The sequence below is a fragment of the Nothobranchius furzeri genome, chromosome 6 (genome assembly GCF_043380555.1).
Source record: "Nothobranchius furzeri strain GRZ-AD chromosome 6, NfurGRZ-RIMD1, whole genome shotgun sequence".
NCBI lineage: Eukaryota > Metazoa > Chordata > Actinopteri > Cyprinodontiformes > Nothobranchiidae > Nothobranchius > Nothobranchius furzeri.
Window position 1 is genome coordinate 43775949 of NC_091746.1, and position 18395 is coordinate 43794343.

The following is an 18395-nucleotide window of genomic DNA, read 5'->3' on the forward strand; positions in this document are numbered from 1 at the left end:
CAACTGATAAGTCCAACAATACCAAAATAACAAAGTCTCTGGAGTTTGTTGCCAATGGAATGTCATTGAAACCCCTGAGCATTGCCGATTCTGTATTGTGGGCTGGCTTAAAATGGGACTAGAATTTTTCGAAAATGTCATTTGCCATCAAATACTCAGTCAACTGAGAGTAAATTACCTTCTCCATTAATTTAGAAATAAAAGGAAGTCTAGAAATAGGTTGATAACTGGTTGATAACTAGCTGGAGGGCAACAATGCCATCTCCATTTACTATCCATAGGGGTATCTCCTCAATTTAGGCTAACAAAATAAAACTTAGGAATTTAGATCTTACTACTTTAGATCATTCAACACATCTTTGTGCAGATTAACACAAAAATAAACATCTCAAAGCTGTGTTTAGCATAAAGCTTCCAGATTCACATTTGAAATAGCTAGTGAGTCTTAGTGACGACAGTCCTCAGAACCAGCCGTCTGTACTTTGTACAGCTAAACTGAAGGTGTAACCAGATCTCTTCTGTGTTTAGCGGGTAAATGCTGAACGATCGCTGTTACGTCTTTGAATATTTACGGATGCTCCATTTATTTTGATGAGCAGCGTGAACAGAAACACGAATGAGATTAGCAGCTGCTTGCTCAGATTACACATCACATTTTGTGTAATTATTTTAACAAGACTGTTACTACATGCCATACAGTACTACACATCCCACTGGCGTTGTCGTTTTCAAACACATTTGTTGCTTGGTCGGTCGGTTCTCCCCGGCTCCTTGTATCACTGGTTTAACAATATAAACATGCTAAAAAGCACAATAAATAAGAGTATTTACATAAAAGCATAAGGCAACGGTAGCAAAGTAGTTAAGTGCCTGCCATGTAAACAGACAGAGGTGTGGACTCAAGTCACATGACTTGGACTCGAGTCAGACTTGACTCATTATTTTAATAACTTCTGACTTGACGATAAAATCTATAAAGACTTAAGACTTAACTCTGACTTGAACTCCAATGACTTGCGACTTGAATCGATTTGCATCTGTTGACTTGATGATGACTTGAGCATATTTGATATTTTAGCACAAAAGTGGCACGACATGGACAAAAATCATAAATCATTCGTCGTTCTGGGTTTGATCTTGTTCTGCTGAATGCAGCAGCACTTTGTTTATAATGAACTTCAGTTGCACTTCCTGCTTGTTTGAGCAAATACAGTAAATGAAGCTTTAAGAAGCTTTATTTCTGGAATTTATTTATTATCATTGTCATTAAATTGAAGTTGGACAGATGACTTGAATATTATTTCAAAATTCAAAGTTAAGGACTTGGACTTGACTTGGACTTCCACATCATTGACTTTGGACTCAATTTGGTCTTGACTTGGACTTGACTAGAGACTTGACTGGAAATACTTGTGACTTACTTGTGACTTGCAAAGCAGTGACTTGGTCACACCTTTGTAAACAGAGGGTTGCAGGTTTGCACTCCACTCAATCTATTGCAGTCATTCTGTCCATGGGCAAGAATGTCACCCACTTTGCCAACTGGTGGTGGTCAGAGGAACTGGCGGTGCCTATTGTAACTAAAATCATGCTTCTTATGTTAATATATGGTTTTCTTTTCAGTTATTGAATCAGTTATTGTGAAGAGTATTTCAAATTTGCATATCATCATCAGACCCCCAACTTTGTTTTTCTTCACCCATAGTGGGGTCTCGGCCCCACCTCCGGGACACACTGAAAATAAACCATGCAAAAAGAAACGTTGGTGTAGACTGTCATCAAAATTATCTTGTTATTTTAGATAATACTGATTTCATGCAGCCAAACACTTGAATGCTCTCATTTCATTGATTCATAGTGACAGACATTAGCTCAAACCTAAATACCCATTATGGTGTGTAACATTCATGTTGTTCATTTCTTGGTAGGTTGACATGTTTGATTTTCCCCTCTAAAAATGGTGATGTTTTTTCTTTTTATTGATTTTTGTCTTTTTACAGTTACTAAGTCTTCTTCCTCCATCTGTGCCTTTATTGCTGGTTTTCAGGTCTAGCGGACATCATGAAGCGACTGTTGACCAAATATGACAATCTGTTTGAAGTTTCTTTTCCCTACTCCATGGGCTGGCATGGTAAGCCCAAAAGTGAGAGTGTGTTTGAGTGTGTGTATGCTGGAGTATATATTAAAAATAGTTATCAAACTGTTTTTGGCATAAGACTGTCTAAGGGCTGCTCTGGGTGCCTTTATTTAATTATAGAAGGAGTAAAAAACAGATGGTAGAAAAGATTAAATACACAAATACCTTAAATCTCGTGGATGGATTAATGGACTGGAATTTAAGTTTGCTGCTATAAACAGGATGCTGCAGCTGTATCAGGTCAGCTTTTGGCCAATTCACTAAGGAGGATATAGATCTAGAAGGAAGCCCACTTCATGGTAGCTTCAGAGCAGCACGTTCATCAGTAATGTTATGCTGGGGCTTGTCACAGGAAAGGGCTTTAAACGTACACTAGTGTTACACAAAATGAAAGGGGAATAACTGGAGAGAGGGACAAGATGGTTTGATGTTGTCGTACCGTATTTAAGTTATGGTGAAAGTCACACACACCAAAGGTTATAAACACTCAAAATATCCTTCAGCTCACTTTTTTTTTTTCCACTTTTTCTAGACATTATATCCTGGTGTGTTTTTAACAGCACAAGCAGTAAAGATAAAGTCCTACCTCTCTGTCATATATATATATATATATATATATATATATATATATATATATATATATATATATATATATATATATATATATATATATGACGGGGGGATTCTCCATGAATTATTTAATACCAGAACATTTCCAGTGAATAATAATTCAGGGTGATGGTGGGAGCAAAGAACAAAATAGTCTACAGTTTTTAAAAAAGTGTCCAGCCCAAAACGGAAGAATTAACAGGTGCGAGCATTTTCACTGATAGTTTAACCACAGTATCATGATTACATCACAACTCTGCAGCTCCTGGGTTCTCCGCTATGTGTGGAAGCTGCTCAAGTTAATGGCTCAAGACCCATTGAAACCAATCTGAAAGCAATAGCTTAAAATACTAAAAACTCTTTGGTCTTGCTTTAACACAGATCAGATCAGTGTCACACAAGGATGTGAGTTAAGGTGCAGCATGTGTTTTTAGAGGTTAGATAACACTTGTTGCATTTAAATCATCTTTGCTATAATAAATTATGCTAGAACCTCTCATCTTTGATGTCACCATCATACTTAGTGTATTACCACTTCAATGCACACTCAGACAGGCCAGAATATTTAATGTGTAAAGGACACTCTCATGTAAAACAGGAGGTCTCACATGTGAAGGAGACACTTGTGGTGTCATTGCGGGCTTTCACATCAGATCAAGCAGCAGAGCAGATACTAAGACTACAGGATGTTCTTTTTATTTAGCATATTTAAATGTTGAGGTGCATTTTGGGAACATGACATTGATCAAGCATCTGTTTATATTGTATGTAATGTTAAATTTTAACATTTGAATTAGTTCTTTATGTGCAATGAGGCTTGATGAATCCCCTTTTTACTGCTCTTTGTGAGTATTGTTGATGTTTGTGGGAAGAATAAAGGTTTTTATTTTTGTACTGATATTACTAGTACCTGGCTGCATCTTTATTTTGGCTTTCAGAGCTTGATGCTTCCTATAATGAATTCAAAAAGGTTCTGCTCAATATTGACGTGATAGCATCACACAGTGTCTGCACATGCTTGATCGTGAACATGTTCAAGAAACCTGCTTGAGATGATCTGAGCTTTGTGTCAAGGTGCATTGTCCTACTAGAAGTAGACCTCAGACGATGGGTGCTCTCTGATATCAACAGCCCTAACCCATTCACACAACTTCTGTGAATTAGACTTAATCTTCTTTTGGCCATTCTCTGGAAATCTTAAAGGTGGTTGTGGGAGAAAAATTGGTTTCTTAAATAATCAGACCAGCCCATCTAGCACCAACAACCAGGTCATTGGAAGTTCCTTGAATTGGCCGAATAACAATTTGTTTGATCAAGCTATTGAACAATTGTACCTGAAGAACATGGATACACTGGTCCCTCATTTATTGCGGGGCTTACGTTCTAAAAATAACCCGCAAAAGGCAAAATCTGTAAAGTAGCCAGCTTTGATTTTTACAATGGTTTCGATGTTTTAAAGCTGTATATCCCCTCACTACACACTTTATACACTTATCTCAGACAATCATCATCAGATCAGCATTTTCACACTTTGGTTTAAAAATTTTCACACTTTGGTTTAAACACTCTCAGTACCCTAATCATTACGCAGAACACAGTGCGTTGTAAAAAAAATAATAAAAAAAATGGATGCACAATTTCACTAAAAATAAGAAGGTGTATTTACCAGTTTTCCCTAATTTACCAAAGTGAGCTGCTTTAATGCTTTTATGGGTTGCCTGAATGTTTTTCCTCACAAAAACACTGCTAGAACACCAATTGCTGATTATATTACAGTCTTAGCATCACCACGAAAACAACCAGATGTGCTACCCAATGCATTCGGTTCAGGGCCAGTGTTCCACTCCTCTCCTGCCCCTGCGCTGCTACCACTGTAACTTTTAAATCCAGGCGTATCCCTGGATGTGCACCAAGCAAAGACTTTTCACATGGTCACATTTAATGTTTTCCTCCTAGCCGTAGACATTTTCTCATTTCAGACTTAAATTGCTACCAGCATATATGGTTACCGCTAGCTTGTTCAAACAGCGAAGTCACGCAATTTGAAAAGAATCATTAAAAACTTTTGCAGTTCAACTACCATGTCCTGACGTCCGAGCTGAGTTAAAATAACAGCACCCCGGAGACAGTAGTTCAGAAAAAGTGCTGGATTAACTTTCAGGAGACATCCAGGTCTCCAAAATACAGAGAACATCCAAGCCCTTGTCCACGAAGAAGTCCCTGATTCAGGAGGAGCAACGTGAGTTTCGTCCTGGCTGTGGGACACTGGACCAGCTCTATACCCTTAGGGGGGTCCTGGACGGTCCGTGGGAGTTCACCCAACCAATCTGTGTTTTGTGGATTTGAAGAAGGCGTTCATCCGCGTACCTTGGGAGGCCCTGTGGGGGTACTCTGGGAGTATGGGGTACCAGGCCCTCTGATACGGGCTGTTAGGTCCCTGCGACCGGCGTCTGAGATTGGTCCACATAGGGAGCCTAAGTCACTTCCGCATCATGGATCCCCGGAAGAACGAAAAAATGAATACAAGGCAATGGGGCTAAAAATGCTATTTTCTAATTCCGCTTGTTTTGTGCCATGGATTTCACATATGATGTCCGTGAATTTTAAAGGCGCATTTTGATAGCAAAAACTTGCATATTTTTGAATGGGGAAACGATATATTAGGTTTTGTGTGAAAATAAGTCCAGGACTACAAATGCGCTTTGCAAAAGTGACATCATTGAACCAGACATGGAGAAAACTGAGAGAAAAGGGCTATAAGTTCAGCCAACTTCTCACAGGAGGAAAGGACCACCATAAATCTGGTCATTTGGTAAGTTGCAGCAACTTGGGGAGAGGAGATTATGTGGTGACATCACATATGCGACGTGCCGATTTCTAGTTTGTAGTTGTGCTATTTACAAACTTTTACAAGCTAATAAATCTCAAAGTACGTGACTGGCATGGTCGAAACACCCATCAATAGTTTTCATTTAAATTGCAGTACAACATATTTGTGATTCAAGGCGTAAGGCAAAGTGGGTTAGAAAATAGCCCCGTTAATTGCATTCATTTTTTCGTTCTTCCAGGGACCCATAATGCGGAAGTGGTTTTGGCTCCCTATTGCCGGCTGTAAGTCAGGCTTGTTCCCAGTTAGAGTTGGACTCTGCCAAGGCTGCCCTTTGTCACCAATTCTGTTCATAACTTTTATGGACATAATTTCTAGGTGCAGCCAAGGTGTTGACGGCATCCATTTAGGTAGCCTGAGTATCGGGTCTCTGCTTTTTGCAGATGATGTGGTCCTGTTGGCTTCATCAGAACGTGATCTTTGGCTTTTGCTGGAGTGGTTTGCAGCCAAGCGTGAAGCAGCAGGGATGAGAATCAGCTACTTTAAATCCGCGACTATGGTCTTGATTCAAAAAAGGGTAGAATGCCTTCTCCAGGTCAGGGATGAGGTCCTGCCCCAAGTGGAGGAGTTTAACCCTTTGATGCATAATGGTCACTACAGTGGACAGGTACTCAAAATTGTTATTTATTTGTTTTTGCTACTAAGCACAGCTGTTGAAGACTTTATTGCTTTTGAGCCCCTCCATTTGGACTTCAGTAAGCCAAGCCAACATATTTCATGCTCAGAATGCACGCTGTCCACTGTGGTGGACATGTAATAAATTATTTGTAAATTATAAAATTTTACAAAAAATATTTGTTGAAATTTGTTTTATTCACAACTAAAGACGAATGAAAAAAATTATTTAAAAAATCATGGTTGAAGATTTCATAATTCATGCATCAAAGGGTTAAGTATCATGGGGTCTTGTTTACGAATGAGGGAAAGATGGAGCGTGAGATCATTAGGCGGATTGGTGCTGCATCTGCAGTGATGTGGGCGTTGTACCGGTTTGTCGTGGTGAAGAGAGAGCTGAGCCAGAAGACGAAGCACTGGGTTTATTGGTTGATTTACGTTCCTACCCTCACCTACGGTCATGAGCTTTGGGTAGTGACCAAAAGAACGAGATAGTGAATACAAGCGGCCAAAATGAGTTTTCTCTGCAGGGTGGCTGGGCTCTCCCTTAGAGATGGAGTGAGAAGCTCGGTCATTTGGGAGGGGCTCAAGAGTAGATCCGCTGCTCCTCCACATCAAGAGGAGCCAGTTGAGTTGGCTCGGACATCTGATGAGGATGCCTCCGTGGTGAGGTTTTCTGGGCACTTCCAACCAGGAGAAGGCCTAAAGGGAGACCCAGGACATGCTGGAGGTACTATGTCTCTCACCTGGCTAGGGAACGTCTTGGGATTCCCCAGAAAGTGCTGGTCCAAGTGGATTGGGAGCGAGGTCTGGGCCTCTTGACTTAGGCTGCTGCCCCCGTGACTGTACTCCGGATAAGCGGAAGAAAATCGATGGATGGATGGACAAAGTTGTAGTGTTGACAACTTTGATGCCCCGTGATTTTTAAAGTTGAACTGAATTTTGTTGACAAATGTGATTATGTAATCAACATTATACATTGGTGATCTTCTCAGTCCCTACACCCCTAGCAGTTCCCTGAGGTCCAGTGACCAAAGCCTAGCAGACAGTTACTGGAACAGTCTTTTCAAAATAAGACAGTTCCCAAATCTTGTTCCGCCAAGAACTGGCTCAAATTAACTTCTGGACCAAAGGTAACAGATCATTTGCTGCTGTGGTCCCCAGACTCTGGAACTCTCTCCCCCTGAGCCTGAGATAAGTGGACTCAGTGGTCGCCTTTAAAAAGAAGCAGAAAACTCACCAGTTCAAGCTGGCTTTTGCATGACCTTCATCACCACCCTCTCCTTATTCTGCTCTTTCCACCTTTTCCGCCTCTCCCGGCATCCACTGATTTCCTTCTTTCCTATTCATTTTCTCTCTTCCTTCCCTTACATTTTCTATCACAATTATTTCTCTCATTTTAAACCAATTTAGTAATAATTAAAAAAAACAAAATTTTTTATATTTTACAGTTTTTGTTTTTGTGACGAGCCTGTGATTTTTTATCTTGAGAGGTGTTTTATAAAAGATCATTTTCTTTCATTCTTTTTTCGTTCTTTTTTCTTTATTTGAGTAAAAAATTGTCAAACCTCGTTTTTGATTCATTCATTTGATTGTTTTCTGCCCTTTTATTTTGTTGGCTTTTTAAATGACTTCCTAGGAATTTTTCATTATTATATTTTTGAAGTTGTTAAATTTACGTTTGTAGTTTTCTTCTATAAACCTGAACTTGTTAAAAATTCAAAGGTTGTCATTTCATAAGTTTTTATACTTGAACTTGAAACATTTGATCTAACAAATATTTGTGTTTACAAGGTGTGATAGTCCACCCACGTTGCTGTATTTCCCTTCACTTATAAACATTTTATTGTTTAGGAATCCATAAATAAATTAAACACAATGTATGCCGAATGGCAATAATTGCATTCTCAAAAAAAAAAAAGGAAATAGGAGTTGAGTAAAATATTCTGAAACATGAGGAAAAACACAAGAGTTTTGATGTAATGCCTCTCCTCCCAGTAGATTAAACTGAAACTGATGGTAGTTTATATTTTTATTTATTCATGTATTATTATTTTTTTCCTGCTTGACCTGCTTTAGATCAAAGGTTAGAAGAGTGCAGTGGTGTGATGAAGAGGTGGATAACAGGAAGGAAAGCCGTGTCATTATGGCTGACGAGTTCTTCTGAGCAGGAGGTTGAAGGTGCAATTTATTCACGTCCATCCTCTGTGAGTTATTTAAGTTAAAGGAAATCTTGATGCTTACTGAATGTTAAACACACATCCTCCACAGGATGAATTTAGATAATTTAGATGATAATCTGGCTTCATTATAACACAATAATGCATTCAAGGAACCATAAACAGTGAATATTACACCTGCCAAATAACACACTAGTGTTGTTTTTGTGAGATTTTATTCACATATATCAAAGCTGCAATCTTCTTTTTTGTCATATGGTCATTTCTTAGTTGGAGGCCTTCTTCTGGATTTGTTTCATCTTTCATTAGCAGCCTCGGACTGGTAACGTGTGATTGTAGTGAGAAAGATAGCAATGAAACCACAGAGTTTAAATTAATCCTGTGTAATTTAGTCCACAGCCTCTCAGACACAAGGTAACTCACATTGAATCTAGCTCCCAAAGGCCATTTTTGAGCTATGATCCTATCATTGCATATCAATTTCAGAAAATGAAGCTTTACATTTTTAAGCTTTACTCGGGTCAGTTTTATATGATTCTGAAGTTTCATCTGGTCTTTTTTATTTTTATTTTTCAAAAGGACATAAGTCTGAGCAGGACAGCCAGCATGAAAGGCAGAGAAAAGATGATGAGCACCCATCCAAAATAAGTCTAGGTTCAAACTTGCCTCTGGTCATCTTGGGTTATACTGGCTTTAATCTCTTATTCTGTTTTTGTTTTTCAATGCTGAAAGGTCACACCAGGGTGATTTGTTGAAGTTTTAGTCCAAAAGTTTTTTTGTAGTTTTTTTTACAGGAGATGTTTTCGTAAAATAATAAGGATTATAATAACGACTGATTTAAATTCTCAAAGTAAATTAATTTTTTTTTAATGTTGCACTCAAACTAAAAATTATTTAACTGGGTTTTTATGGAAACTTGTTCAAATTTAATAAATCCAACACATTCATATTTAACACTTTCAGATTTCAGAGAACACCTACACTTCTAATGATTTGTGAAATATCACAGTTGGCTTCATTAGCACCCTTCATTTTCTTGTTATTCAAAAGGAAAGAAACAGTGAGGGTTGAGACTGACAGAACAGGGCTTAAATTCAGAACAAAAACTACATGAAACTGATTGTTAGTTTATGTAGTGTTAAAGAGTTACAATTTAATTAATAACCATAGACATTAAAGATCCATATCGAGTATGGATCCCATCTATTGTACACTGGGTTATTTAAATCAGAAGATTGGTTCTTTTTATTACAGGGAAATTAAATAAACACTTTGCATGAACAGAGAGACAAAAGAAGATAGAGAGACTTTCAAACGTTTAAGAAAATTTATTATCTAAATGATTTTAAACAGTTTAACAAAACTAACTCTCTAATGATGGATGTTTGTGGAATGAAATGTGAGGTGAAGTGTGTGTTGGTGCGATGTCAGTTCAGAACCTCCGTTCCGGAGAAGCGAGTCTGAGTGGGAGAGGATATTTCGCTCCTAACTGATCAACGTTTGAACCGTGGTCATAAAAACATGAGACGCCATTTGTGTCGCATCCACATACCCTTCAGTGAGACTCCCGTACAGATCAGGATGCCAGGTTCATGACCTTCCACTGGTACTGGAGCCGATGAAACAGCGTTGACAGCACGACAAACCAGTCTTTGGATAGTCTCCAGGTAAAAAGCAACAGGTGTTTCACAGCATCAAAAGGGACCCCCCTTTGGGTCTGCGGGTTCAGCTTTTATTCTGAAGGAACCGTTGTTTGTTGATAACAACGACAGGATTTCCCAGCTTGGCAGTTCTTAGCTTAAAAAGGAAAGTATAGATGGCCGGTCCATACTTCACTTACCATGCGGTGAACTTCAGGGGATCTCGAGATCTTGTTGAATACTGAACTTAAAATTACGTTGGATTGTTTTATTAATCTTGATGTTTATGATTCTGGACGAATCAAAAGCTGACGGATTAAATAAACACCACAGAGACTGCCACGCTTCAGACGTGAAGGTTCTGATTGGATCAGTGACATCAATGTGTCATGTGATTATTTACCTTAATGTATCAGCGAGTCTAGTGGCTAGAATAAGTCATTTATTATTGAAAACATATTAATCATAATATTGTGATTTCACAGATCGGTCACATGGTATTATTTGACTAACAGTTGTTTCAATTAGCTTTTATCGAAAATAGAGTTCTTTGGCTTTTAATAAAAGAAAAGAAAGCAGTCTTCTATTCTGTCTTCATTACTGGAATGTAAACAGTTTAGAAGTGAATGCATGACCTTGAGGCTGTTTCATGCACTCTGGCGCTGTGTCAAAGGGACTGTGGAAAAGATTAAATAACCTTGGCTGAAATAGCTCCTTCATCACGTTACATTTAAATATGTTATAGATTTATGTAAAGATTCATTACATTTTCATGAAGCACCTAACCACTTATTGTTTCTATTTTATACATTTATTGATATATTTTAATCTAATTATTATTCCAGTTCATCCTCACCCTTTAAACAGATTTACAGTATTTTGTTATCAAGTAGAACCTGTTCAAATAATGACAATCTGAGACAAATCAAGTATGAAAACTTTTAGTGCTAACCTTTTCAGCTCTAGCATTTTATTTGTCCAACTAAAGCCTTCATACAACCTTCACATTCAGATCAAATGTACCACTGGTTTCTCTGTAAAAAATTGGCTAAATTGGATGTATTATTTCTAGCATGTCTCTTGTCAGTTAAAATTGTGGTTACATCAAAATCCAACCATGGAGCCCGGCCGGGCACAGACTGAAGAAGAACATAAGTCCCTCTTCTCATGGGCTCACCACTTATGGGAGGGGCCACAGGGGTTAAGTTCATTGTGTGACGGGTGGTAGCCAAATGTGGGCACCTTGGCGGTCTGATCCTTGGCTACAAAAGCTGGCTTTCAGTACGTGGACTGTCACCACTCTGGTGGGGAAAGAGCCTGAGTTGGTGTGTGAGGTTGAGAGGTTTTGGCTAAATATAGTCGGGTTCATATTGACGCAGTTTCCTCAAGAAGGGCTGGACACTCTGGAATAGCCCGCAGTGAGAGGTGCTGAGCAGGGGTGGGCATACTAGTTGCCCCCCATCTTGGTGCCTGTACGTTGGGGTTTACCCCAGTGAACTAGAGGGTAGCCTCCCTTCGCCTACGTGTGAGGGGATGGGTCCTGGCTGTTGCCTGTTCTTATGCACCAAACTACAGTTCAGACTACCCACCCTTTTTGGAGTCATTGGAGAAGATACTGTAGATGTCATATTATATTGCCAGAGAGTTTCACCGTATCCTTAATGTATCATATCGTTGGTAGCGTATGGAGATACGAATCGAAATGGCCTCAGTTTTGGGAATTCACATACCTTCTACACAGCCACCAGATCTTAATCCAGTCCAGAATACACATGCACACACAAGGGTGATTAAGTGTATTTATCAGGAATATATTCCACTGTCCCATGTGGACTGATGATAAAATACACATGCAAACGCACACACACACACACACACACACACACACACACACACACACACACACACACACACACACACACACACACACACTTGCTTTACATAATGAGCTAATTAAAGATCTTTTTAATATTTTTAACTCCTTTGAAAGCATAGCTATTGTTTAGATTTATATTGTTTGGTCTGAAAGTGATATGACTAGATGTTCAAGTCACCTGGGAAATCATAGATTAGAATATCGGTTTACTCCGCTAGGAGGAGTAACACTTAAATCACACAATTAATTTATGCATAACTGGACTTGCACTTAAACTGTGTACTTCACAATACCATGCATTCTTGACTTCAACTATTCATAATAAGTATATACTATCATTGCAAAATCAACTGTACTGCCCTATGAATATGTGCTTTTCATGTTGTGTAATGCTCCCATGATTGGTGGTACCAATGGGAGTGATCCTGATAGCTTAGAAATAATTCACACTTGCTGCTGAGGTACAAACCCAACCAAAGACAATTTAAGCTGTGTAATTGCCTTCTAATAGGAGCATTCATCTGTATTCAGTCTTTATCTGGCTGCTTTAGGCCTCTCTTTGTTCCACTTCTTTCTTTTCCCATCAATGACTTTTCTTTTATGTCGTCCTCCTGCCATTTTTATCTGTGTCTGATTACCCCCCATTGTCATTAAATTGACTCAAAAAAGAAAAAGGACATTTTTCTTAGTGTCGCTAGGGATCTTTTCTTTTAACTTCCATTGTGTTTTTAAGAAGTGTATACCCATGTCATGTCTGTTTTCCTGATCACTTCATTTCCTTCTGTTAGATCAGTGAAGGCAGCACAAAACAGATGTTACTGTTGCAGTTTAGTGAAAATGTATCCTCAGTCACAGCCCTCTGTAGATGACAGAAGCTTATTCTAATTGCACATAAACACAAGAAAAAAAATAAATCCAACTCTTAGCCCAGCTGAATGAATAAAAAGACAAATTCACAGTAATCTTTTTATCAGATGACATCGTGTCAAACGTTATTTTTATAATCAGTGTAATATTTTTTTAAGTTTGTTGAATTTTTCACTTGTAAAAATCAGCAAGAGGGATCAGTAAACAGTGTAAGGTAACTTGTATGTGCCACAGAAACACAACTCAGCTGAAAAATGTTGGTGTTGCTGAACATTTTGCTCAGCTTTATGGCTTTTTGTCAGACTCTGAATCAGGAAATGGCTGCAGTCGGTGAAAAAGAAAGCAAAAAACTCTGGTGCAACCAGTGACTCTGCCCCTAGCCAATCAGCAGCCAGAATCACAATGCCGGCCCAACTCAGCCTAGCCAGTTACCTCAATGGAGCAGGGACTAAAAATACGGGAGAAAGTAGAGGGAAAATACCGAGCCGTGCCCTTGGAAACAGTGGTTGGGCCGAGCTGCATCAGCCCAAGTTGCTTTGAGTAGTGTTCCTGGAAAACCACCAATGGATACCCTCAGAGCTGTGCTCACGTTATCAATCGTCCAAGCGCTTCTTGACTTTATACTCCAAAACTATATTTAAGAGCAATTCTACCACCCTATCAGTTCCCATAAACAAACTAGGTGCCATGTTTCATGTTTTGTTGAAGTTAAGCAGGAAGATGAAATGGATAGGATTTGAGGGAACTACGGCCGCCTACAGGTCTGGCATGCCTATGAGTGTGCTTAATGCACTTATGTGGTTACGTGTGGATGGAGTTTCTTTTAAAAACAAGATGGTATGGAAGCTATTTTTTGGGAGAGCAGAAGTTTGTTAAAAACAAAAAAGTGTGGAAAAGGCTTAAGTCACGCCCATCTACTTCCGGACCATTGGTCCCAGGAAGAGAGGGCTGCGCAGTGACGCAGTGGTTAGAGCTGTTGCCTTGCAGCGAGAAGGTCCTGGGTTTGATTCCCGGCCTGGGATCTTTCTGCATGGAGTTTGCATGCGTGGGTTCTCTTCGGGTACACCGGTTTCCTCCCACCGTCCAAAAACATGACTAAATTGTCCTTAGGTGTGAGTGCCCCACCCCCCGCGACCCCGCGTGAACAAAGCGGGTTCAGAAGATGGATGGATGGGTCCCCAGAAGAATGAACAAATGTATGCAAATCAGTGGGGCTAAAAAGCTGTTTTCTAATCCTGTTTATGTGCCATGGGTCTCACATAAGATGTCCGTGACTTTTAAAGACACATTTTGATGCCAAGAACGCACCTATTTTCGAACAAAGGCAAAAGTTATTTCAGGTTTTGTGTGAAAATACGTCCATGACTACAAATGAACATTACCAAACTGACATCATTGAACCAAACATGGAGAAAAGCTGAGGAAAAATGGATGACAATTTAGCAAACTACAAATCCTCCCCTCAGAACGAAATACCCACCATAAATCTTGCCATTTGGTAATAGCAGCTATGCTAGGGGAGAGGACGTTCTGTGGTGACGCTTGATTTGTAGTTATGCTATTTACAAACTTTTACAAGCTGATAAATATCAAACTTTTCATTTAAATTGAAGTACAGCATATGTATGATTCAGGGAGCAAGGCAAAGTGGATTAGAAAATAGCTCTTTTAGCCCCATTCACTTGCATTCGTTTTTTTCTTTCTTCTGAGGACCCATGAGCCGACCAGAAAGGGAGGAGACTTAGGTTCTCTATTGTGGAAATTGTAAGAGTCAAAAAATGGAACATTGAAAATTCGTAACATTCAAGGCAACTATTACTTTTCTACTTTTATGTGTGAATGTTGCTAATAAAATTACTTCAAGATGAACTGTAGAAATTAAACTGCCACTTCAGATCTTTCTATCAACTGCTGTGTTTTATACATGCCCTTTGTTCATCTCGTCTTTTTTATTAATTAATTAATTAATTAATTTATTTATTTTATTTATTTCCCCCCCCCCCCCCCCCCCGTGTCCTGTCTGGCTGTGAAGCAAACAGAATTGATGTCTGAATGCTGGTGACAAGCCTTACACAAAAATAAACCATAATGAGCAAGAGTCTGCTTCTAGACCTGCAGAAAGAGAAAAAAAAAGTGACACAACAATACAGAAACTCAGAGTAGAGTCCTCTCTATTGGACGCTCCTATAGAGAAACCTTACATAAACAAGCGCATCTACACACACAGGTGCTCACATGGTGCTCTCAAAAATATGGGCTTGGGCACGTTCAACACTTGTCTCAAGGCTGTCGTTGCCACTGAATGCACTGTGATTTATTATCGTGTGATTGTTCAGTTAAACAATGTTGATTATATATTTCATCATCACGTTGACGCAGTGATAGCTTGCTCCTGATGTATTGTTGTGTGTCCCATTTTTTTCTGCTCTTCTCTTTCTGCAAGTCTAGAAGCAGACTCTTGTTCATTATTGTTTATTTTTGTGGAACCCGCCCCCCTTCCCACCATTTGTCTTTTCCTTTCTCTTTCACCTCTGTCTCCGTGTCTGGTCGGAATTACAAAGCATTCAAAAACAATAACGATAAAATTTGAAGTATCAGGCGTGACATTTAAAGCAGAAGCTTTGATGCTCCACCTGAGAATAAATCTGTAAGGCTTGTTACCAGCATTCAGACATCAATTCTGCTTGCTTCACAGCCAGACAGGACACGGTAAAAAAAACAAAAAACAAAAAAAAAAGAATTGGGGTACGTGCTCTGTTGTTCTGGCGGGGAATCGCTTTGCAACACTCTGCAGGCAATGAAGACATCTGAAAGGACACATCTCCGTCAATACATGTGCATGTCACACCCCTGCAGACGGAGATAAATAAACTAGGCTTTACTACTGAGAAGTGTCAAACCATGTTAAATTTTGGCGAAGCAAATTAGCAAAAGTTGAAAAGTCCATCTGACCTATATGATATGGCATTTTATCCATCACAGTGATCTAATCTTTCATTGGTTTTGCACCTGTGAAGCATTTAAAGTAAATTATTTAAATAAGTAGGATGAAATATGGTAATAAAGCAAGTTTTAGAAAGTGAAAAGGGTTTTTAAGGCAGCCTAAGTTTATCTTAATAAGCTTTGCCAGCCTGCAATGAGTGTAAACACAGCTTCTAACAGACTTGAGGCCTGTTTTCTTTCTGCAGAACTAAAATGGCCTAAATTTTTTTTGCTTATTTCTTCAGGAGCTCCAACTGGTCCTTATTTAAAAGAAGACAACTCGCACTGGCAACTTCATGCTCATTACTACCCTCCTCTTCTGCGTTCAGCCACAGTTAAGAAGTTTATGGTCGGGTATGAGATGCTCGCTCAGGAGCAGAGAGATCTCACCCCAGAACAGGTAATAAAACTGTTTGTATGCATTTATTTTCTGCAGTATATAACTGATTATATAATGTTTTTGTTCTGTTTTCCTGTTGGGATCACAGTTTCATTAGTTGTCAAGTAAATGCTTTCATTTGGAGATGCTAACATTATGGGAGCAAGTAGATTCAGTGTGGTAAATCTGATAACAAGGCAATTAAGAACATTAAAGTTGTTGTGACCTTTTTAATAATGAAAGCTCTCACAGATTATTGAGTTCCTGGGTTTAAAGATAAGAATTGGCATACAAAGGTACCATCAAAACAGAGAAAAGAACCCCTGAAGCAACACCAGAACTGGTCCGATTCACTGTCCGAGGTGCTGAAACCTTGTTAAAGGTCACGATTGTTGTGTTCTTGTCCTAGGCTGCTGAGAAGCTAAGAAATCTTCCAGAAGAGCATTACAAAACAAGAAACAACTGTGATAAAGAGGATGAAAAGGAAAAGTCAAAGTGAAACAAACCAAAATGGAAGGCCCTCTGTACATTTAAAGGTCAATCAGTGAATCCCTTTAAAAGAAATGGAAAGTATTCTGTGGTGTATTTCTCTGCACAAAAACTACCCTATAATTGTAATCTACTTTTTTTGCTAAATGTTTAATTTTGTCTAGACTATGCATGCGGATGTGGAAAAATATAGGCATTAGCACAACATTGTGGAAAATAAAGTAGATTTTTTCTGGCAGAACAGAAAATTTGACACCAACTGCTGAATAGGCTCTTCTCACTGTTTTGAATTTTGCTAAGATATGTAACCAATGTGAAGGAAATCTTATTTTTTGTGTTTGATTTACCTCTCTGTTCTCTTACCAGCAGTCTATTTTGGCTTTAATGTCCTACTTCACAGCAGATGGCAAAATAAATGATTCTATCCAGTATTTGCAAACAGCTACTGTTTATACCTCTGAAACACATTTTTATTGAGTGCTGTCAAAGAAACCTATCAGAGTGCCTTTGTTGATGCAGAATTAAGATGCTCCATACTGAAACAGTTTATATTTTAAAAATACATTTGTGTGCAAACAGATTCTTATTGTCCGTTAAAACTTGAAATAATAAAAATACAACTCTGATTCAAGTGTAAATTATATATTTGTAATTTCTTCCATTTAAATTGATCATTTTTTGTTTTCAACTAAAATAGCAAATAAAGAAATCTTGTTTGTCAGTGAAATTCTTACCTCCATTTAAAAAATGCCGCTTTTCATCTTTTTTAGAAAGATGAGAAATTTTTATTGTTGCTTTTTGGTAGTAGTTGAGTGATGATGTTTTTGCCTGTGTGCATATTTTTGTAGTTTTCACAAAACATTTCATAGAAGCCTGAATGGATTTTAATGAAACTCCCAGAAAGTAATAGCTAAACACACGTCTGTAACAACTTTGACTTTTGTAAACTTAGGTTTACAGTTGCTGAGCTAAAATAGTATGTGCTAGTAGCTAAAAACCATTCACAACACAAGAGTCTGTAGCACAAACAGAATGCGCAAGATCTTGTGATATTGCACAAAATTGCACTTTATTTCCCAGATTTAACCAAAACTATAAACTCCATCATTTCCTAGCTAATTTGAAACTGTTGCATGAGTGTCAGTGGGTGATGCACATTCCTTCAGGGAATGCAAAGCCTTTAATTTGTTAGGATGTTTGTATGTGTTTATTTTATTTTTTGTAGGTGCTGAGACAAATCTGTGTTGCCAGATCACACAAGAGAAGCTGAAACACTGTTTGATCTAAAAGACTTCACTTATATTTGATTTGTCATTCTGAAAAAAAATAAAAAAAAACACACCAGTACCAGAAAAAGAAGTGATTAGATGTGTGGTCCATGTAATATGGATGCAATTTTCCCTCTTAGATCAGAGGAAAATAGAATGAATAAAAATGTCAGGTTGTGTTTACTTTATCCGGCTGAATGAGTCATGAGCTGCCATCGGTCTCCTAAAAGAGCCGATCGGTAACAACAGCCATGTCACACTGATGAAGAAAATGATTGTAATGCAGATATGAATTTATTAATGAAAAGGAGCATCACACAAAAGCAGTTCAGGTACACTTGGTACAATCAAAATGATCGGCTCTCACTAGATCAAAGTGTGTCAGCACTATTATGATAAAAGGCTTTGCTCAGAAGCACTCCGTACTTAATACAGTGGCTTTTCCCTCCAGTGGATCCAAACAATG

The 18395-nt window shown here is 38.6% G+C and overlaps 1 protein-coding gene across 1 annotated transcript in view; it reads left to right on the forward strand.

Annotated features, from left to right (window-relative positions):
• galt (galactose-1-phosphate uridylyltransferase) overlaps positions 1-17388 on the forward strand; it is a 76939-nt gene extending 59551 nt beyond the window's left edge. The window contains exons 9-11 of the mRNA XM_015976410.3: positions 2048-2131; positions 16039-16193; positions 16582-17388. Of these exons, the coding sequence (XP_015831896.1) occupies positions 2048-2131; positions 16039-16193; positions 16582-16671 (329 nt within the window). The 3' untranslated portion in view covers positions 16672-17388. The remainder of the gene's footprint in view (positions 1-2047; positions 2132-16038; positions 16194-16581) is intronic.
• Positions 17389-18395: the final 1007 nt, after the last annotated feature.